Source organism: Lepisma saccharinum, chromosome 13 (assembly GCF_977018435.1).
Source record: "Lepisma saccharinum chromosome 13, izLepSacc3.1, whole genome shotgun sequence".
NCBI lineage: Eukaryota > Metazoa > Arthropoda > Insecta > Zygentoma > Lepismatidae > Lepisma > Lepisma saccharinum.
In genome coordinates, this window is record NC_139241.1 from 17,852,935 (window position 1) to 17,876,819 (window position 23,885).

Sequence of the window (23,885 nt, forward strand, 5' to 3'; positions counted from 1 at the left end):
AGATGTTGAAACAATAAGTCTATGCGCGGTTGTGGAAATTGATCATACGCTATCAGGCGGTTAAGGTTCTTGTATGAGCATACTAGACGGTGAGTACCGTTCTTTTTGGGAACCAGAAAGGCCGGGCTGGAGTAAGATGACCGGCAGGGCTCTATGATGCGCTGAGCCTGCAACTCTTCAATCTGTTTCCTCATTATATCAGTTTGAACAGGATTAAGTTGGAAGGGTTTTGATCGAAAGGGGATATCTGAAATTACAGGTATCGAAACCGGATCCAAAGTGCAGGTACCAACCTTTTCCGTAACCACATCCTGAAATTGAAGTAACAATGATTGTAAGGATTGGTTATCTAAGTGAACAGGAAGAGGATCGGTAATGACGGATACATGTGAAGTTTCCGGCGAACTCGAGGAGGAACCCGAAAGGGCCTCGGAGATAGGTAACTGAGTAAGTTCAGGGAAAGCAATAGGTACACCCTCCTGATGAAAAGGAAAAGATAAAAGTTGCGTCTCAAAAGAAATGGTCGCCTTGGTATGGACCAAAAAATCCGTGCCCAAAATTACTGAAAAGGGGAGAGCATCCGACACCCAAAAGCGCCATTGCCAAGTAAGACGGTCGAGTCGCAAAGGTAGATAACAAAAGGAGGATAAGGAAAACGAATGATTAGTAACATCTCTCAATTCGATGGATTGGTCAGAAAAAATGGGAAAAGAACCTTTAAGGGTAGTGAGCAAGGAAGAAGAAATTATAGATACCGATGCAGCGGTATCCAGTAACGCCAAAACAGGCTGTTGATTAAGAAGCACCCGCATTGTGGGTGTTGAGTGACCTTCAAACAAAAAGGGATATTCAGCATGAAGTAAAAAGGGAGGGGTATCCACCTGTGTTGTACCGGAAACCAAAGGTAAATTGGAATCCTGACCCAACCTAGTGGATGACGCTACCGCTGGCATGCATGATGGAATAGAAACTGGTTGATGGGGCGAAATATCAGGGATTGAGGAATCGTCTACCGAAGGCACATGTGTCAAACTGTCCACATTATCCGGTTTGCGTTGGAGATTCCACTTCAATTCCGGCTGCCAAATGTTTTGGGCCATAAGAAGTAAATCCCCAATAGTTTGTGGACGGGAGTGCCCCAAAAGTAATGCACGCGCTGGAAAATTTATACCCTCAATAATGGTACCTAATAATTGTGACTCCGACCATTCTACCGGGAGAATTTGATAAGCGTCGTAGATGTCGCGAACGAAAGAGTACAAACTCTCACCGGGTTGCTGCACCCGATGTAAAACCTCGTTCTGAAATGGCAACAATAGAGAATGTGGAATCAACCGATTCCAAATCATTAACTTGAATAATTTCCAAGGCAACTTTTGTAAAAGGCCCTCCAGCCAAATCTCTTTAAGGGGGGTCAAGGTGTACTGCAAGCCCCATAGCAAAACCGACTCAATGTCAAGCAATTCCAAGGTAACTATCTTATGAAGTCTGAGAAAAAAGGTAAATAAAAGAGGGATATCTAGTCCGTGTAACACTGGCAGGTCTTGAAAAAGAAATTTGAAGGCATTGAAGCGTACAAGGTCGCGCACGGGCGTTTGTGGCTGAGGTAACAGGAGACCACTTACAAAATCCAATGTTGAAGGGGAGGGTGGAGGTAAAGGGGATGGAGCATAAGGAGGAGGAATATCAAATGTCATGTTGCTAACAGAAAAAAAACAAAAACACGGAAATCCTGAAATATGTAAACACTCGGTCCAAGTGAAAAGTAAGAAAAAACTAAACACCAAATAAAAGTCAATGATTAATTCAGGGGCTACCAAAACCAAAGAAATGGCAAAAACTGTAAATGGTTGGGAAAAAAAAAATACACGAAAGAAAAAAAGGGGGATAAATGAATGGGAGGGAAAAAAAATTTTCGTGGCAAATATTACTAACAAAAAAAAATATAGAGTTAAATTATGGATCAAAAGAAACCAAAACTTTGCTGCCAAAGTTTGTATAAAAGGACAAGAAAAAAAAGGGGGGGGGGAATTAATGGGAGGGGAAAAAAATTTTCATTTCAATTATAACAAAAAGGTATATTGATTGATCGGAACAAAAAAAAACCAATGCTCTTCTACCAAAATTTGTGGCGTGTGAGCAGGATTTGATGAGAGAGCACGCGGTAATTATCTGGAAGCGGCTTCGCGGCCACTCATCTTAAAAAAAAAGGTTTTAAGACCCGCTCTACAGGCTACAAGTTGTACACTTCCTTTCTTTGTGTTGTACTTCCGGCACAACGACGCAGGAGTTTACGAGCGACGAGTGCAAGAAGCACGAGACAAATAGGGAAGGAGCCCTGAAAACAAAGAAACTCACGTACGTCGCACAACGTGCGCAATAAGTTTCAAAAGGGTTCGACAGTGAATAGCAGTACCTGCCTTCTTCGCTGTAAAAAAAAGTAAAATTGCCTTAATATACCTCCAACATAATTTTCTTTCTCGTTTCTATTGTTATGACTATTATATCTGTCAACCCAAAAGACGACCCAAAAGACGGCAGGCTTATCTCCAATTCTATCGTTTAGTTACTATGGATTATCTCGTAACCGATTGTTTGTTTTCGCAATTCTTGCCGTTTAGAAGGCAGTAACAGAAATTAAGATTTCACACAAATTTAATTAACAGCTCAAATGTATTCTTGATTGCTATTCAGTACATCATTCATTTAATACAAACATACCCAAGGTGTAACTACTATGAGTAATTTAAACAACACACATTCACTGCCAACAATTCGAGCGTCCGGCGCTCTATTTAACATAACACATAGTTTCACCATTCAATTTTAACAATCAAGAGCAAACTACCAAGTGCAGTTCCATTTAACCAATATTTGTATCTTTTGCCAACTGACTCTATAACAATAATAATTCGTGCAGAGGTTTTGCCTCTCTAAACAACGCACATTACGGGCTTTGATAACCACGTACGACAAACCTTTTAGTCAATCGAACACACGGCCCAAAACGAGCCTTTATTTTACTTTACCCATTATACTCTACTTTTTGTGTCCCCACTTTCTAAAAATGCATCGTTAGTGCTACCTCAATGCGGATATGTCTATTATTGGGATACTAGAAAAAGACAAAACAAAGGAACAGAAGGGATCGTAGTTATTCTATGTCCTTGCGTTATTTTTTTTTGTTCAAGCACGAATGCACCCACATTGGACGTCGCACGAGAAAAGTCTAATTTGACCTGGAACCTTAAGTTCCGATGCACAGTTCAAAAATCCAATTTTTTGTACAAAAAAGGTCTTTTTACTCAAAAGGTTCATAAACAATGGCCACGCACAGTTTCTGCAATTATTGCGAACGCCAATTTACAAACGGCCAGGTTCGCGTAATTATGCTGAGTCACACTAGTTTTATATTCTATGCTTCGTTTTGCTTGTTTTGCCCTTGCCGTCGTGCGCCAACGAAAATATGCACTAGGTTGTAACGCTACGAAAGGTTCACCTTACAAAAAAGGCAAAATACGCGAGGACCAATCACTGATGCAAAAATTAATAAAAGGTATATATTGTTCACATTGCCAAATTCACGGTCAAGAGATTCTTGTACATACCTACTCACGAATGTTCAAATCGCGTAAAGTTGCTTGGCCATCCTTCCACTATAATCTCTGCACTCGTTTCATCACCTTCTCCCCATTTGGTGGTCGGCGTGGCAGACGTCAAATTTTACAAGTCCTGGATAGGTATACTCTTGCCGGCCTGGCCTAGATGACGTGGATCGCAACGGAAGCGAGCCGTTCGGAGTGGGCGTGCTATGTAGAGAAGCTGAGGGCGAACTGCCTTACCTGGTGCAGCGGGATTTCCGAGCAGGCATAAGCTGCAAAAATTCACCGCCAGGGGCAGCACCAGAGAGAGCAATCGAGAGGCGTAACGCTCTCGATGCCAAAAAATTGAACTAGCAATTTTTTTTTTTACGTAAGGTTTGGACACATGCCAAAGGGACAAACGTTACAAGCACATTGTAAAAAGAGTGGAGAGTTAAGAATACACGAGACAAGACTGGTTGTGCAATTGTTATTTTACGTTGCTTTTCTTCCTGTTTAGGCTAATCGCGACAACGAGGACGAGTGAGTGTTGATATGGTGAAATTGATGAACATTTACAAAGAACAATCATGCCCGGGCTGGGATTCGAACCCGGAACCCCTGGCCTCGTAGCGCGATGTGCTAACCACTAAATCGCAGAGGGTCGGCACGAGACAAGAATGGGATGGTAAAATGGAAAATGTAACCAAATCAAAAATATGTTTGAGAAAAGTTTCATTTAGGTAGAACTTAGAGCGAAAAAATTAAAACAAGTAATCAAGCAAGCAAAGCAGCACCGGAAAACATAGGTTCCGATTTCTAGCGATATTAGGGGGGCAAAGTTAAGCAAAGTATGAATACCAATTTCTTTCCGTGTGCGGGTAGGTACACTGAAAACATAAAAACATGTATCAGCAGGGCCGGATTAACCTATGGGCAACTGGGTCAATTGCCCCGGGGCCCCTACCAAGAGGAAACTGTGAAGGGACTCACAAAAAAAAATAACCAGCTGGCTATGCTTGTGAAAAATTACATAAGAAGTTGTATTTTAAAAATAAAAATGAAAATTCAATATTGTCGTATGTCTACACTCTTCTGGATCCAATTGTAGCACAGCTCTCAGTCGATCTGTTTGTAGATATCTGAAGCTCAGTATACTTTATACCATGGATTGATTTGGATGTGGTGTGGAAATAAGGCACACTTATTCAAAAAATCAATTCTCAGATACGATTAAGATAATAAATAATCCTACGAAGTACATAACTTTCTTTCGTTAATAATATCGTATTAGAACTGTGAGTTTTTCTAGGGAAAAAATGTGGAGATACTAGCGCTTTCTCAAAAATGAAATTAGTGAAAAACAGGCTTCCTGCTGCCATGGTACAGGATCGCTTATCCAATCTTTGTTTATATTAAGCATTGAATATGAATTTCTTCGTGATTTGGACTTCGATGATATAGTAGGTGAATTTTCGGCGAAAAAAGCAAGAAAAGTGTTAAGCCTTTGGGAATTTTCTTGAAGAAAGTGTAGTTACTGCAATTTCCACAATGAACCTGTCGGTAGTTGTCCAGCAGATGGACCGTGCATATTTAGCGACATATTTACTCTTAATTGTAAATAATATCATTTATAATAAATTATGTGCGTGAGTAGAGTCTACTGCTCAGTTCTCTGTTTCCGTCTGAACCCCCTTAGTATTTACTATATATTGCAGTTACGGTGTTCACTCTTCATAATATAGCCTACAGTAGACATTTAGACGCAGAATTTTACTTCTGCTATAGCGCTACAATTTTCGTCCTGTAACTTTATTTTACTGCGCTATTCTCCCTGAAAACCTATCTGCTATATGTTTGATTGTGAATGATTACTGATTCTAAAATCAGGTCTACCATTTCAACTGCTGAAAATTGGTGGTTAACATATTTAGGTAATAAAGCTCCTAGTAAAAGAATATTTAAAAAGAATGGGGACCCCACAAAACATTTTGCCCAGGGGCCTCCACAAACTTTGATACGGCCCTATGTATCAGGGCACATCGAACTTTATTAGCTAAATAACGGTAACGCCCTCGCCTTGCAATCAGGGTGTCCCGGGTTCGATACTCGATGCAGGCACATAGTGGTTCGGATCCCACTATAAACTCTAGGTAAAGTCCTAATTAACCTTACTGTGCATAAAGTGGACTTCAAATAAACAAAAGCGGGCGCGCGTATTTTTTCAAATGTTTGTTACGCATCGTATAAGTACCGGGTGTCCCAGAAGTCTTTCCCTGATTACAAACTTTATTCATATGCGCTATATGCAATGTAGAGATGTGAAAGTGGTGCCAAAATGTTGGAAAACTAAAGGTAAAAAAAAGGTAAAATGTTCCCCTGTGCTTAGCACCACGCCATGAAGGCGTATAGGGGGTATGGGGGTAACGCCCCACACTTTCTTGATCCGGTCGTGAGTGGGGGTGATGTGATCAGCATCACGCCCCTGACCGCCTTTACCCCCCAGGGTTTCCCCCAGGTACCCATGTTATTCAACGCTGGGTGGGCGCCGGGGCCGCTTCCATCGTTAGAAAAGTTCCCGGATTTGAACTGGCCGGGGATCGAACCTGGGACCTTGAGCATGGTAGTCAGACGCGTTACCGACTGAGTCACCGCGGCCACAATGTTGGAAAACTAACCAAGTTTATTTGTTGCAGGTTTCAGTAATGTGGCTGTAGTGTAGCAGTGTCAGTGCCAAGGAATCCGGAATTAATGCTCTTGACATCGGGTGGCATTTTTCCATACAATATTTCTTGGACTTGACAGGATTTGGGAATGAAGATAAATTCCAACTTATTGATGGCAGATATTCTAGACGAAAGAATTCTGTACATTTGAAAGTTCCTCTGCACTGTTATTGGTGACCGGGGCTCGAGATACCAGAGCACATGCTGAGCTTTTTCCTGATTTGTGAACATTTCCGGTTTTCTGGGCACTGACACTGCTACACTATAGCGACGTTACTCAAACCTGCAACAAAAAACTTGGTTAGTTTTCCAACATTTTGGCATCCCTTTCACATCTCTACACCTTGCATATAGCGGATATGAATAAAGTTTGTAATCAGGGAAAGACTTCTGGGACACCCGTACCATATACTTTCAACTTCTACTCGACTTTTCCGAATGTGGATATTCTTCAATCACAATTTTCAGTGCAATCTTCCATTACTTCTTTAGTGCCAAATATATCCAGATTTTCCTTGTGCAGTTCAAACAGTGCTACAGAGATAATACGCTTTGGATCACCGTACTTCATTAGTAGTTCTTGAAGCGATGCAAATGATTGAAGCTACTTGCAGCCTCGGAAGACGCATTTCTTTTTATTGTTCGACATAAAATCTTATCTGCTCTGTCACGTAACCATTTTCAAATTGGCAGTACGTGTAATATATCCCACTAGAGTAAGCTATTTTGCAGTACATAAATAAAAATTAACACGTTGATCCTTTTATGGTTGAAAGTTTCGCACACAAGTGGAATGCATTTGTCCTGTGAACATGCAAAGTATGGTGCGAAATCCTGTGAGGGATTTCCCCTCACCAATAATTTTGTCCTAAGATATTTCCAAAAATTTCGTGGGGGAGAATTTTTCTTACAACAACATAAGATAAGTAATTAGTCTTCATTTCAAATACTTTACTAAGAATAATATTGATAACGCACACAAAGTAGTGTGTTTGGAAGAATGACACAATGTTTGCTACATTCCAACTGCAAATTATTTATCTGTATCTGCAAAAATAAAATGCGGATAAGGATTACGTGAAATGGGTGAAAGGACAATCACAAACACAAACAGACAACCCAACATGAGTCCCACGGAGGATTATCGTGGCTACAGGTCTAGGTGCCAGAGCCTCGTTAGTCTGCAAAATGCAGTCCAGGGTGTAGTGGAGAACGGGGCCAATTGTAACACAGAGCAAATGCAGCATTCGTTACTGTGCTCCTGTCGTGAGGCATCTGCAGAAAGAAGAACTCAGTCGTGAGTGTCTCATGTGGTGGCGTTGCCTATGTCATGATTACTGCAGCTATTACTCGCATCTTCTCCAAATTTCAACATGTAAGTAAAAACGTAAAGCACTGCTTTATTGTTTAATAGTAATTTCTCGATGTCGTCTGATCAAGGTTTGTCTATACCATTGCAATACGCCTTATTTTATGTATTTGTTAATATAGATATGAATCTCTGGTGTCGTGGTCGTGGTTAGTAGCTGCAAGCCCGCAAACAATATGGCGTCAAGCCGGGCCCCGTGACTCAGTGGTTAGCATATCACGCTACGAAAGCCAGGGGTCCCGGGTTCGAATTCCGGCCTGGGCAGGATGTTTGTACGTTGATTGATTGATTGATTGATTTGTTGCTTTAAGTTCACTTTATGCACAGTAAGGCTAATTGGGACTGGACCTACAGTTTAAAGTGGGATCCGAACCACTTGTGCCTACACCGGGTATCGAACCCGGGACCCCTTGATTACAAGGCGACGACGCTGCCACTGCGCCATCGGGGAGGCCAGGATGTTTGTAAGTTTCCATTCATCAATTTCATCATATCATCACTCATCCCCATCTTTGCACATTAGCCAAAGTGGCACAAAAAGCGAAGCAAAATAAAGCAAATCAATCAATCAATCAATCAATCACTATGGCGTCAGGTGGGGCAAAGGTAACATTTAATTGGGGCAGTTGTAACAGTTACAATTGCCTCTTTTCCTGTCCATTTCCCATTTAAAATATTTGCTTGTTTTATAATATGAAACACAGCTAGTACAAAATTTTGAAATATTACATTCTATTTGATTGAGAATGGTAAGAAGCAGAAAAATAAAGGACGAGGCCCTTCGCAAAATAACATAAAATAACAATGAAAAAGCTGTAAAGTTAGTTCTGGAACACAATGTTTCAATCACACACTATTTGTCATGTGACATTGACCCGTTTTAGTAAGAAGAAAAAGGGACAAAAATGGAGTTTACACCTTTGAGTTTACGTGGGCTCTAGTAGCCAGAGTATCATGTATGTGTATTGCATAAGGCAATAATGAGGAAAGGAGCGACTGAGAGAAAGATACCGTGATAGAAAGTAAAAGAGCAAGACATACCACAATTTCAGGGAAATTTTAAGGTCATCTTGCTCTACATTACTACAGTTTATGCTAATTTCATATCCACATTCTTATGTTATTTTATTTATTTATTTTGCTATTCCTACTTGTTTCTGCTCCTTTAAGTTTATTGTAAGTTGCTTTTATGCATCTTTGGATAAATATTAACGATGAGGATTAACGATTTTTAAATGGATTCCTGACCAGGATTCAAACCTGGGACATCTGGCCAGGAAGTGAAAGTGAAATGTGATTTTTTTTTAAAAAAAATATTTACTATTCATCGAACATGGACCAACGGAATACTTAAGTACGTACTACTACTGCTTCCACCACCTCTAATAATGCTGCTTCTACTACTACTACTAATTATTATTATCATATAATTTGCTTAGGTGAAGGGAAAAATTGGTCCAAAAAGGAAAATTTTGCCCCTTGGAAAGGGAAATTGTGCCCTCATATTGTGGCAACACTGGACCAAACAGCCTGAAAAGAGGTAAGGGTGCGGGTGTGTTTGAAATGCACCTGCGCTTCGTAAAATCAAATGTTCGCTGAAATCTGAATCTGAATCATAAGAACATCGAATTCTAAAAAAAACGGACGTAACTATGTATTTGAAGTTGATAAAAATACATTTACATTGAGAGAAAAGCGCAGTAATAATTTGGCATACATGACAATTTAATTTATTAATTACATTCCACGGTTACATTTTTCATTATTCTACCCCTTTCCCTCTCATTACACAACCTTTATCAAGAATAGATACAAGGTAAAAAGAAAATATGGATTATGAACCATTCTTGTTCACGACATAAAAGAAACGTATATTTTTAAAAACCCGGTATTGATATATTTACGTCGACGAATCAATTACACGCAATCGGCCTCTTTGAGACATTTTGTTTTACCACTTGGAATATTTTTCTGAGCTTTATTTCCATCGCTTTCAGTGTGATTACTATTTGTTATAGCTAATACGAGTATCAATAATAAATGGGATGGGAATAAAATGCATGATGATAATTTTCTCCTTTCAAAGTAAAGTATAATTTCACATTGTTGAGCAGTGCAACCGCGAAGTGTAAAACGCTGCAAAACAACATTGAATGGGCCCACCCTTTCCAGTGTGTAATTAACACACACTAATATTACCAGGTCATCGTCAGCACAAAACTCCATCCTACATTATATAGCAATCATCAAAATCGTCATCTGAACTTTCCGTGATAAAATGGAATTGTGATGAAAGCCGTAGATAGCTACTGGTAAGGAAGGAGGGAGGGGTTGCAGTTGACTTGGGCGCCGAAGTCAAGAGGGTGCGAAACGAACTAAATAAAATTGGGAACAACCTGGCGATCTAAGTCTATGAAAGAATATTAAATGTACATCGTTGTCACTTTGGAATATAAATAATATCCTTTCCAGTATATTTGAAGTACGTAGTTACAAATGAATTGCACTGCATTAATGTCGATTTTTAATTCCCAAGCGAAGCTATTGTATCGCATTACAAATTTAATAAAACTATGAGATTCTCCGCATCAGAATTTACACAGAAAATCAAAATACCAGAATTCAGCCTTAGCGCAAAAAATTTAAAGTTGGCACCACTCCGACACGTCTCAAAACACGAGATCTGGTGTTAAGAGCTCCAAATTAGCATCGCTGACATGAAGTGCGGCATGACTTTGTGACGCTGACGCAGTCTCTTGGGGATCACGAGACTATTTCCCAGCATTTGGTACTTTCCCGACGAAGCTTTCATGAACAATAAAGACATTGAAACTCTTTACAATATGAAAATTCGCATGCAATTTTTCGCATCAGAATTTACACCAGAAAATCTGAAGAAGAAACCCACCAGAATTTCGCCATGGCGCAATTTCAAAAAGATAATACCAGCTCGAGTTGTCGAAACACCAGATCTGGTGTAAAAAGCAGCAAATCGGCAACCCTGCGCCAATGAGTTCAGGTTCAGCTCTCGGGAAGTTCCCGATTTCCGCTGTGGGTGTAAGAATTCCCGTTCTTCTAGTTTGCGGGAGGTTCCCCAAGTTTCTACCCAGACGCATTCTAAAGATTTCCAATTCACATATAATATGTAAAATCACTTCACACCAGAGGCGTGGCGTGCAAGTAGCCGGTGTTACAGCCAGTGGCGTCGCTAGGCCATCTGCTTTGGGGGGGCTGCAACCAGATACATGACTTACTACTATTGTAAATATTTTTAATGTTTGAAAATAGCAAAGTGATTAATAAGGCACTAACATATAACAAACATAAGGAATTAAAACTAACATAGACTTACTGCATTAATTTTTATGAAAACACATGGATATTCTTGTCCTGTTTTTCTAATGTTGGTGAACTATGTCTTTATGTATCAGCTGTACTCTGCGGTTCGAATTTCTTGCAAAATTATCAATAACACAATCCCTGGAACAAATCCTGAGGACGTCTATGACGTCCATAAAACCCGAAATTTCTTTCATAGATGTACAATTTATTGTACTTAGTTTTAGCCCTAAATTTATACGCACACCTCTGAAACCTCATTCTATGAAAAAATTATGTACCAATCTTTTAAGCCCCCTCCCCATCCCTTTGTTTCCCGAAAAAAATCTATTTGCGGAAACTGAGTATCTGTCATATGACTTCAGTGAAAACTGTACTCAATCCACCGGAAACTTTTGTACCATACTTCATTAAAACACCTATTCTGGTTACCGAAAACACTACCTGGAAATCTGGAAAGAAAAGTTGTTTAGGCCCTTCGCTTTTACTGCCTAAATCTGAAGTGATGAAACTCTCGACTTCTTTTGTAGATGAACTTGGAGTGGGAGGACATGTTTCCGATTCTGCTGGTGCAGTTGAAGCAGGTACCTTGTCTTCATCGAGACACTCTGTGGCTGTGCTGCATTCGCTTAAAGCTTCCGATTTCAGGCGCTTACTTCGAATAATCAATTTGTCCATTGTTGTACGAACAACAGTAAATGTCACAAAAAGCTTTGATAACAAACACACAATATCACAAACTCCGTAACACAAAACGCACCACTACCGTTTCCTCGCGTAGTAACCGTTGTGAAAATAGAACAAATGACGGCGAACGTTTTCAATTGCCAGCTAAAGACATGGCGTGTCAGATGTAAGATCGTGGTTTAAAAAAAAAACTATGTCACAACGAAAAGATTCTTTCCCAGAATATGTATCTAGAGGTATGTTCCTGCATTAACAATTGTTCAAATATGTTTTCTGGAAATACTGTATGTAATAATAGCTAAAAATTGGGGGGGGGGCTTATCGAGGGATTGGGGGAGCTGAAGCCCCCCAAAAAGGGCCTAGCGACGCCACTGGTTACAGCAGGTAACAGCAAAATGTAAAGAATTAAAAAGTTGTTTCAATAAAATGACAACATTGTTAAATACGTTAATGAACACCGTTGCCGTCGAGTATATATTGCCTAGGACATTTTTTCTGCAGCCGACAGAAGCGAAGAGGGAGGCAGATCCTCTAACCAGAAGAGGCAAGAAGAGCGGGGAAGGACTTTGGGCGCTGTACTTTAGGGCTAAATCCCGCCTAAATAGGAATACAATTTCTGTGAAGCAACTAAGAGGTAGACTGCAAAGCCAAGGCTGGATTTAACTACAACTGAGACCAGTTAGGTAATAGACGAAAATATAGTTCCTTGGTGTGATTCGTGATTTGGACAAACCTTGCTCCAAAATACTAAGTTGGCAACAGTAGTACGTACAGCTGGGTTTCCCTTCCACGAAGGAGCGGAGTTCCGTCGTCTGCTCAGTGCTCACCAAACAAACGTCAAACTAGTGATGGGAAAAGTCGTTCCTTTTGTGGATTCGATTCCTTTCGTTCCGCTCACCTAAAGGAATCGATTCCTCCAATGTTATGCTATAATTCACTTTCTTTTTATGTAGCGGCCTAGCGCTATTTTTGGTGATGTTTCACTTTCCCTAGCGCTTTTCCGGTGACTTTCAAGATGGAATTTAGCGAGTTTCTCCGCTGGTAGTTGACAACCTTCAATGGGAGTTGGCTCGCAGTCGTCGTAAGATCTTCTTGTTGTAGATACTCATTCAACGGACGAATTTGCATTACATCGTGTACTTGTCTGTATAGTCATTAAATCTTTGTTTAATGTATTGGTGTGCCTGTTCTAATCCACGCATCAGGGTGGAGTTGCGGGGCATTCTGAATACTGACACTCAACAGTAACAACTTGCAGTGCCGCTGGAACGTTATTCATTTGGGGGGTACAAAATTCGAGCTCCACGCGTATTTGCGCATGGACGCATGTGGACATCCTCCCCCCGCTCCCCACAACGCACGCACGCGTGTAAACGTGGTCTTATAAGGACCGAGTGAATGTAAATATGTTGCTGGTACCAATATAATTTGATAAATTAGGATAATCAACTTCATCTTAAAATGTCGAGAACACGCACATGATTACAAATACCACCGTGCTTTTTTGAAAATTTTCATTTTTACAGTTTTCCTCACGAAAAAATGGCTACTCTTCTTGTTGGAACCTGTGCCAATATCGCCTGTCTGAGTTAAGTGTTGTAATTTTAATACATTTCTATCCGTTGTGGGTACCTATCAACATTGCACATCTTGTCCAACCAATCACAATTCTTGTAGATCACATGATTTCTTCTTGCATGCAAACAGCTACGTGCCATACCGAATCGGGCATAGAGTTGTGTAATGCACTAGACGGCGCCAATTAGCTTGGATTTGCAGTGTTTGCCTCGGTGCAGTGAATTACGAGGGGGAAAGAAGATTATTTCTCGCGGAAAATTTAAGGAAGAGATTATCTGCTGTGCAGTCACTAGCGTATTTAAAGGGTTTAGCCCCACTGTAAAATTTAGGAAAAAATATCATATTTACCCTAATTGATGTCTTCTAAATTATACTTTGCATACTTTGTATGCGTTTGAGGTTTCACATCGACAAGAGACACGGATCTCTTTAATCCAATACACTAAAGCATTCACCGCGCATGCGTAAACAACCGACGGAGGTATCACAACATTGAGAAAATAGCCAGTTTGAGTGACACAACCAAGCGACAAGCGATATTTGCAGCTTTTCGTGCTGCACCACTTCGAAACGTTGCATTGAGTACGTAGGCGTGTCGCTTGTCGCGTTACTCTTCGGACTGGAGGCTCTTTAAGCGGCAGAGGACTAGCAACATGGCGATTTCATAAGGCAGCGACAAGCTACACTAGACCATTCAATCTAAAGCAAGACATTCACCACGCATGCGCGAACAAGAGCACGAAGCGACATGATCTACGGTATTGATAAAACAGGCCAATCAGAGCGACACGCAAGCTACAAGCGACATCTGCAGCTTATCGTGCTTCTTCTTATTTAAAGGTTCAATGATTACTAAGGGTCCATTTCTAAACAACATGTTTCGCTTGTCGTCTGTCACTTCGGTGAGAAATCTCCCTAAAGCAAAACATTCACTGTGAACAACAGACCAACACAATACCATGACATACAGCCCAATTCGGACGACACATACAGCTTGTCCTGTCGCATTATACAAAAGGTTGCATTTATTTCTGAATGCTGGTTTCCAAGTTAAGCGTGTCGCGTGCCACTTCTTTCTGAAATCTACATTAAACTATTTTATTGAATTCTCCTGGGGAATGGAAGAGAATGGTTATAGAAATACAGTCTCCGCAGATAGTTTGCAAAGCCACTCATTACATTTGAAACCCTATTTTCTGTGCACATTCAGCGTGCACTATAATCTACTGAACCGGCCCTCAAAAACATGGGCGTCCGCAGACCCTCTGATTAGGGGGGGTTGCAAAAGCCTTGAAAGTTCAGTCGGAAAAGAAAAACCTTATTTTACCTCACTGTTCTGGTTTTATTGCATTGATGGGTATGTATGTGTGAGTGTGTGTGTGTGTGCTTTTGCAGATGCTACCTTGTGGGGACACTCGTCAGTTGTGAATCCACCTTGTGGGGACCACACCGACTTGTGCGGACCAAAATCCGGTCCCCACAAGGAAATCGTTACGAAAATACCCTTAGAAGCCTGACATCACTGCTTATGAATTTTTGATGAAAGATAATGGAATTACCTAATAGGAAATAAATACAAGAACCTGACGCTTGACATCCTAACTTAGACTTTTTGTTTATCACGTGTCACCACAGGGTGGAAAATTTCAGTGAGACGTGTGAGATGAGCTTACTATTTTCCCCACCAGGTGGCAGAAAAATCGCGTCCGCGTTACACACCCACACGCTCTGCTTTTATCGTCCTTATGGGTACCCGGAAGTAAGGGGGGCGTTTTCGGGTGGTGGTGCGGTGAAAGGGGAAGCGCATACACATGATTTCTATCCGCGTAGACTTTGTGGGTACCGGACAATCGCCTCCCGGTCAAAGAATGTACCGGCGCTCGTCAGGAGAGGTTGAGACAGTGTCTGACTGAAGGTCACCTGTTGCCCCACAGCATTTGTCAATCTTTCAAACAACCACACAATAAATTCTGAATAAGCTTTGTGAAATATTTTTAATTCTTATTATTTGGCGCCGTTGCCCTCTCTTTAAAACTGTGTTTCGCAACCGGTGCACCGCCACAAGATGACGGGTGTGTTGATAACTTTTGTGTATTGTAACACATTAAATGTAAATATTTAATCCCAAATATCGCCCCACACCCCCTATACGCCTTCATGGCGTGGTGCTATGCACAGGGGAGAACTTTACTTTGTTATCGTTTTTCTTATGTTTTGTCGTTGTCGTGACTTAAATAAGACGCCCCTGGATTGTTACATATCCCGAACATTTGCCTATTATACAGGGTGGCTCAATAAGTCACTTAACACCCTCAGTACAAGGCCACTGCGGCATGGAATTTGAAATTGGCGATGACCAATCATTGCCTGGCCAAGGGGGAACCACATTGACGCCACCCACACGGTCGGCGGCCATCTTGATGTCCGCCATCTTGAATTCAACTTCAGAATTTTAAATGGGAAGGGGGTTGTGCGACATATCAAAATGGGCTAGAATTTCACGAGAAATGCAATGGTGAAGGTTTTTTCGACGTATCTTTAACCAGTAAAAAGTTATGACTGAATTCTTGTACCAATTTGCTCCTTTTCGAGGTGTTAGAAAAATGTCTTAAAATTTGTTTAGCGCATCGGTAATGCATCGAGATCAAAGTGACGTCTAGGGAGAGACGTTTGCATGCCATTGCACATTATTTTAATCGGATACATCCATGAAGAGCTGCTCATTATGAATGGTTGTCGCGAACAATTTACAGTGTGACGCTTCCATTGAATTAAAAGTCCTTCACAGTGACAAGGCTAATGTTTATGTTCAGAAGGAAGTTTATAAACAGAATATTCGATGCTTTTTATCTGATAACCCATTTTTGACAGATCAAAGCTGAATGGTTAGTGTTGGTAAGTTAATGGTGTGACGTGCTGTGTGGAACACGATTGGTTAGTCAATTTTCCATCAACGGAACCTTAAATGCTTAGGGCTACTTGGATTTGTTAAATAAACAGTTTTTTTCATCCTTGCTTATGGAAGAAGGTACTTTTTACAGAGTTTTTTCAATAGGGAAGAACACCAGAATACTTATGGGAACGTTATGAACCAGTTTTTGTCCAAAGTTAGTTATCAGATGACAAGGGTCACATATTCTGTTTATGAACTTCCTTCTGAACATAAACATTAGCCTTGTCACTGTGAAGGACTTTTAATTCAATGGAAGCGTCACACTGTAAATTGTTCGCGACAACTATTCATAATGAGCAGCTCTTCATGGATGTATCCGATTAAAATAATGTGCAATGGCATGCGAACGTCTCTCCCTAGATGTCACTTTGATCTCGATGCAATACCGATGCGCTAAACAAATTTTAAGGCATTTTTCTAACACCTCGAAAAGGAGCAAATTGGTACAAGAATTCAGTCATAACTTTTTACTGGTTAAAGATATGTCGAAAAAACCTTCACCATTGCATTTCTCGTGAAATTCTAGCCCATTTTGATATGTCGCACAACCCCCTTCCCATTTAAAATTCTGAAGTTGAATTCAAGATGGCGGACATCAAGATGGCCGCCGACCGTGTGGGTGGCGTCAATGTGGTTCCCCCTTGGCCTGATAACGATTGGTCATCACCATTTCCATGTTGCACGCTGCAGTGGCCTTGTACCGGGGGTGTTAAGTGAGTTATTGAGCCACCCTGTATATATATATATATATATATATATATATATATATATAAAGTGCTATTTGGCTTCGTCAGTATGAGACAAACTCACCACAGGAAACGAAATAATACACTACACAAGGGTCAGTTTGTTTGCCGTGTTCAGACATGAATTGATATGCTGCGAGGACAAGAAGGTTGAGGAACATTGCTCTAGATCCTTAACTTTTAGAGATGACGGAGTATTTTGTGTAGTAAAAGATGACGATATTGTTGAGGGGTTTAGAATTGTCAGAAGGAAGTCATGAGCAAATAAGTCGTCCATCAAAAGTATCCAGTTTGTAACGGTCGGATTGACCATTACTGGTTTTGGTAATATGTTAATTAATTGCTGGCCAGCTACAAGGTGTATGGATTGTGCTTTGCTGGGTGTTAGATTCCCGTGTTTTTTACATCCCCAGTTGGGGGAGCTAGCTGTCTTACAAAAGACCGTTGGCAGTGGAATTTTCCAACGCTACGGGGCCCACGTCCACGGACGTTTACCCCGGCTATATAAAAAAAGGCCAGTGGGCTTTAGCAAAAAAACAGTGTTTCCCCATTGATCGACGAAAGAGGAACGTCTCCTCAAGTATAGTCCCCTTATGGTGGTTAAACTGCATATAATAATGTAGCATCTGGTTATGCCAGCCCCTGTTGCTGTCCCAAGTCCCCATTTATATGTATATATAAAACTACGTATAATAAACCAATATATCCTACTAGAATGTTATGATTTAAAGAACTGCGATACTGTCCATTTAACAAGTTTTATATTCACTTTCTGTACATGTGTAAACGAACCAGGGACATAAAAATATAAATTATTGTGTGTAATTCTGGCGCAAATATAATCTTCTCGCTTGGCACCCACGGTGAGGTGAAAGGAGAGATTGAGGTATTAAGGTAGGAAGAAATCAAGAGGGCCGGATAGAAACGAGGGAGTGGGGGGCCGACGTTTTCACAAGTTAGAGAGACCCTATCACGGGCTAATATATGTTGGTGAGTTATTTTGCTAAATTATTTCTCCTTGATTAGACCGTGAAGAGAAAGGACGAAGATTGAGTTTTAATTGAAGAAATTCTCGTACGGAGTATAAGCACAGACTAAAGAACGAGGAGGATAATACAACGTTAACCAGTGGCGTAGCAAGGGGTGGGTGAAGTTGGTGACTTTCCGGCATCTCGCGTCGCATGAGGTTGATACGGAAAATGCAATAAATGGAAGTGAAAAAAAATATGGAAGAGGCTATTTTTTGTGGGTAATAAAATTAAAACATTCTGTCTTTATCTGGTTTTAAATTGTAGTTTAGCGTTATAATTTGAATGAACACGTCAAATTAGCGGCGTAACATACAGGCAGGTGAGCCCTAAGCTTAAGAGGGGGGCGAAAAAGGAAAAACAATATCGTTGTATTTCTTATTTACGCAAAAATCACGATAACTTGCTTGGACAATTATTATTCTATTGAATGAAAACCACTTTCTTTTATTATCGTTTTTCTCTTGACCCGATTATAATATGTTAACAATAAAACACCTCCAACTACCACGAAGCAAGTGCGAGGTATTTAAATGCTTGCATTGTTTCCTTCCTTCCTACAGCATTCCCATACCTAGGATTCTTGAAGAGGGGGAAGGATCGCAGATCCGAAAATGTTGAACAAAGGGAAGATGTTGTTGGATTGATTGAGTTAGGTTATTTCAGGTCGATTTTCTGACACTTTGGCTAATCGCGACGATAAAGAAGAGTGATGATGTGATGAAATTGATAAAGGAACGTTCACAAATAACACCCTTGCCGAGGCCGGGACACGAACTCGAGACTCATAGCGTCGTAGCACGCTATGATGACCACTCCGTCACAAAAGTCGGCGAAATGCTGTTGGACTATTAGATGTGACCACCAATGTATTGCAGCTAGTGCTAAGTGTACACTCAACGGCAAAAGTATAATGTCCATTGTATTTTCATTCAGTCTGTCTTCCACAGTGTGATGATTATGGTTTGAAATAAAAGCGGCACTAAGCAGATGTCAACATCAGCTTCGCATCAATAGAATTCCATCCCTTAGAACAACGCAAGTTGTAGATTATAAACATGATGCAAAAGATATGAACAATTTGCCTATTATTATGTTTGCTATTGGTTGTAGAATTGTAGAGTTGTAAAGTTAGGTCCAAAGTAAATGGAAAAAAAAAACACCGATATGCCCCCCTCCCCGATCCGAAAATGAGCAACACAGTCTCTTATAGACTAAATTTGTCACATGGCGTAAAGCTTAGTGGTTATTGTTTACATTCAGTTCTCAGAAGTATTCGAATAGTACTGTGTTCTGCAAATTAACAATGTTTTCACTTTTTTTAAAGAAAATCTTATATGAGCCATGATAATTCTATGGTTAGATAATAATATACTTCTAAATTAAATTATACGTATTAGAAATGAATTAATATGAAGAACATGTCTAAATATGTGATAACCATAAAGAAAATGAAATAAAAACGAAACATTTTCGCAGTACGGCTGCAGTCGGAAAAAGGACGGGACAGGGATTAAAAGGAATGGACTATCCGACTAAATCAGGATCTCTTGTAGTGGTTATAAAACAAAAAATTGATGTTGCCGACTGCAGACTTCTGGGGCCTGTCTCTCTTCCCAACACCCCATTCTCTATGCAAGGAGAAAATCGAAATTCTTGCACATTTTGAAAAATTGTCAGTTCTTTTCGTAGATTTTTATATCTTCACATTATAATATTTCATAGTTCGAGGGGAACTTTGCCCCTCGCCTGGGGTACAGGCCTGTCATACAGCTTCAGATTTCAGCTCCCGGAAAACAGTAAATAGCATTTTTAGGGTGAGTGAAATTATTGTATATCATTTTCGTAAGTATTTTATTGTTATTATTTAAATGTGATAAATAAACGACGTATTCCTGAAGATTTTGCATAGATTCACATTGAAAACGGATGGAGACCTCACATTCTAAGCACGCTCAAGGCTCGCGATATACGCCAGTGGCGTTAATACTTATTTTCATCTTTGTTTCTTGACTCTGAAGTTACTGCTCTTTAGGATACAACCTATATATTATACACATTACGCTAACTGGTTAGCATGCCACTGAGCTGATAACCGTAACTTGAATTTGAAGTAGTCTTTCCATAAGGAAAACAGCATTTGGTTCAGCTAAGTTGTAGTTCCAGGCATTTACGTATATTCTTAGCGACAGTAGGATATTTGCAAGCCTTTCTTTGTCACACAGCGATTTAGGCTTGCATGTCTTATTACATTTCTCTATATATACACTGAGATAGTTAATGTTCAAATGTCTGTGTTTGTGAAAATCTCGAGATCCAGAAACGGTGTCTGAAAACGAAACGAACATTACTGATGCTGAAGATGTGGAAAACAAGTGTTCTAATCAACCTGGTTGATTGATTAATTTGGTGTTTTAAACCCGCTTTATGCACAGTAAGACTAATCGGGACTGAACCTACAGTTTAAAGTGAGATTCGAACCACTATGTGCCTCCACCGAGTACCGAACCCAGGATCCCTTGATTGCAAGGCGATGAAGCTACTGGTGCACTGAATAATCTACCTGGCAACGATTTAGCTGGTGGGGGGGGGGGGCGGTTGAGGTGACATTTGGTGTTAAAAGTGGCCTATCGAATTTGAATCGCCTCAGATCCTACTCCGCTCATAAATGCTATCAAGTCAATTCAATACCAATTCATGTGAGGTAAAATACCAATAGAATTTCAATTTTTTTCCCACATGGTATGTTGAATGTTACAATGCCACGGTAAGTTTAATATTGTGTAACATATGTTGATAGTTGCAATATATCCTTTCAGAGACGGCTTGTAACTCAAAACCTTGCCCAGGTGATTCATGTGAGGTAAAAATACCAATAGAATTTCAATTTTTTCCCCACATGGTATGTTGAATGTTACAATGCCACGGTAAGTTTAATATTGTGTAACATATGTTGATAGTTGCAATATATCCTTTCAGAGACGGCTTGTAACTCAAAACCTTGCCCAGGTGATTCATGTGAGGTAAAAATACCAATAGAATTTCAATTTTTTCCCCACATGGTATGTTGAATGTTACAATGCCACGGTAAGTTTAATATTGTGTAACATATGTTGATAGTTGCAATATATCCTTTCAGAGACGGCTTGTAACTCAAAACCTTGCCCAGGTGATTCATGTGAGGTAAAAATACCAATAGAATTTCAATTTTTTCCCCACATGGTATGTTGAATGTTACAATGCCACGGTAAGTTTAATATTGTGTAACATATGTTGATAGTTGCAATATATCCTTTCAGAGACGGCTTGTAACTCAAAACCTTGCCCAGGTGCACGAGAACTTAAGCGATAATCAAAGGAGACAGTTGCAAGCACTAAGTTATCCAGATACTTGTACAGGGTCAACGAAGTTAGTAATATGTTGTGTTTTATACAGTGGTCAGTGGACATTGATACACTTGTATGTTGAATTATATCTTCTGCAAATATGGTGTATAAAGAAATAAACTCCTGGAGTACTAATTGAGGAGACGCCCAGTTTCAAGTTCTTCAACTGTGTTGCAGCATACTAGAAAGGAATCATTGATTCTATAAAACTATGGGTTTTCAGCGACACATTATTGCGCAGCAACTATATATCGTGTTGGCGATATATCGTCACGATATTTTAGCGATATATAATCATGATATATCGCCGATATCACGAAACGGAAAAAAAGAATCGTATCCTGTGATATTAAAAAATCTGATACCGCCCATCCCTAGCAGCAACCATAAGCGTAACTTAGCGGGAGCAAAGGGGGGAGGGCACTTGCCCGGAAAATCACCAGGTTTATGAAAATTTACAAGATAATAGTACTTTTGATAACCTCTTGGAACCTGAGGAGCAAAAATTTTAGTTGTTATGATTTTGCACATTTAACGCTTATTTATCAAAATAGGCCTACATAATATTTTTAGGGGCTTCAAAGGTCCAAGTTCAGGCCCTCCAAAAACATAAGCTCCAAGTTCGATTCTGCCCATTAAAATTTAAGCTCCAAGTTTCTACATTGTGAGCACACCAAACAATTCATTCCATAAAATAACGCAGCGTTTAAGAATATATTTGACGTTAAATTGTGAAAAAAAATAGATAAATAACCACATAAAATCGGATCGCCTTAATGTGAAAGAAAGAAAATAGAGTCTATTTTTCCATGCAACCAATAGTGTTTCCAGAAAATTAGAAAGGAGCCTAAATCTGCTTTGATACTCTTACAGCCGCATTTTCCCAGTATTCATATTATTTTTTGAGACAATCGAGCGGAAGTTTACGTCCACTTTATGTCCGGTTAGTCAGATCGAACTGGAGCTACAATTCGTAGTGCGGTAAGAACAACTTGAAAAAATTCTTCAGAGTATATGTAAATAAAATAGAGTAAGTATTGCCTTTTTCATTCCTCTCGGTAAAGGTGATACATTTGTATGTGTGTGGTCACTGGTTGACATTTCGCGACAGCTTGAAGTGTTCTCGTTGTTTTGCTCAGTCCCTTCAGGAGACTGCTTGATGGGATAATGACACTGACGTTTCATTTACTGCCCTCACTTTGCATTATTTCTACACCGTTGTCCTCTCTTGGCTCTTCAGCTCATTGTGCAAATGAGCAGTGATGAGTAAATAAACAAGTACCCAATCAAGAAACAAAGATTGTTGAATTTTAGGCTTCTCATTAGCCTCATTCGTAGTTCACAAAAACTTTAAGCAGACTTAAATAAAGAAACGCAGATCTTTTCCCCGCGACGTAAGCATATCAGTATCAGCTGCCTTCACACTCGAGGAGGAGAGGGAAAACGTGACAGGTCAGAAGTTCAGATTCCAATGCCTCTCGACTGGTGATATACAACCACATGCCTTGGACCCGAATGTATCGTGTTTCATTGGATAAAAACACAACAGCCCAGAGAACATTTGTGCGATTAGCTCACAGCATGTCTAAAAAAGCAAGTCCGTTTCGAACTTGAGTTCCTTCTCTGGTTTCACTTTAGTTTAGGACATATTTTATGAAAGTACAAAATGACATATTTTATTACAACGTTACACAAATTATAATTACATTTTTAACAGTATAACTTAATAATGGCAGTATTGCTAAGAACGACGTGATCAGAGGATTGAAGGAAATTATTTTTCTCAATTACCTTACATTTATCATATTAATACTTAAATATATATTGAAAAATATAGTACTGACTGGGTAAAAACTCAGCAATACCCCATTTTATATTATGATTTTCTTTGAAGTTCTAAACACGATACTTATTGCCTTATCCCCAGACAATTTTTCTATTTTGTTTGGGGTATCTTACATTCTTTTTAGAGCACTGATTAGCGAATCAGAAGAAAACACCTTACTGCGACGATCGTGTCCACCCATCAGTCCATATAAACAATTAGTGTCTCAAAATCTACAAAAGCTACATATTTTAAAAAATAATGAACTGATAGACCTAACAGATATTAGCTAAACACATCTCAATCTGACCGTCCGTCTGGCCGGAAGGACGAGAATCGATGCCAGGTAAGACATTCATATCTCAGAAACTGTTAACGCTACATAAGTAAAAATTCTCACAATTTGATTAAAAAGAAAATTTAATATAGTTCCGGCGTAAATTATCACCAAGCGATCTATGCATCTGTGTGTGGGATGTAGAAATCGAAAAGCAACAATCGATATACAGGGTGATTTAAAAGACGGTAACCAGCCATACAATTTTTTCCATATATTATGGGCCATGATTACATGGGTGTACTTAAGGGGGGGGAGTTCTGCGGGTCCAAACTCTTCCCTTATGGTTCAATAAAATTACCAGATTAACTGTTCCATCCGCTTGTTCA

The 23,885-nt window shown here is 39.8% G+C and overlaps 1 protein-coding gene across 1 annotated transcript in view; it reads left to right on the forward strand.

Moving 5' to 3' along the window:
• The first annotated feature begins 375 nt into the window (after nt 1-375).
• LOC145996711 (uncharacterized) overlaps nt 376-23,885 on the forward strand; it is a 41,489-nt gene continuing 17,979 nt past the window's right edge. The window contains exon 1 of the mRNA XM_083133232.1: nt 376-439. Within this exon, the coding sequence (XP_082989358.1) occupies nt 376-439 (64 nt within the window). The remainder of the gene's footprint in view (nt 440-23,885) is intronic.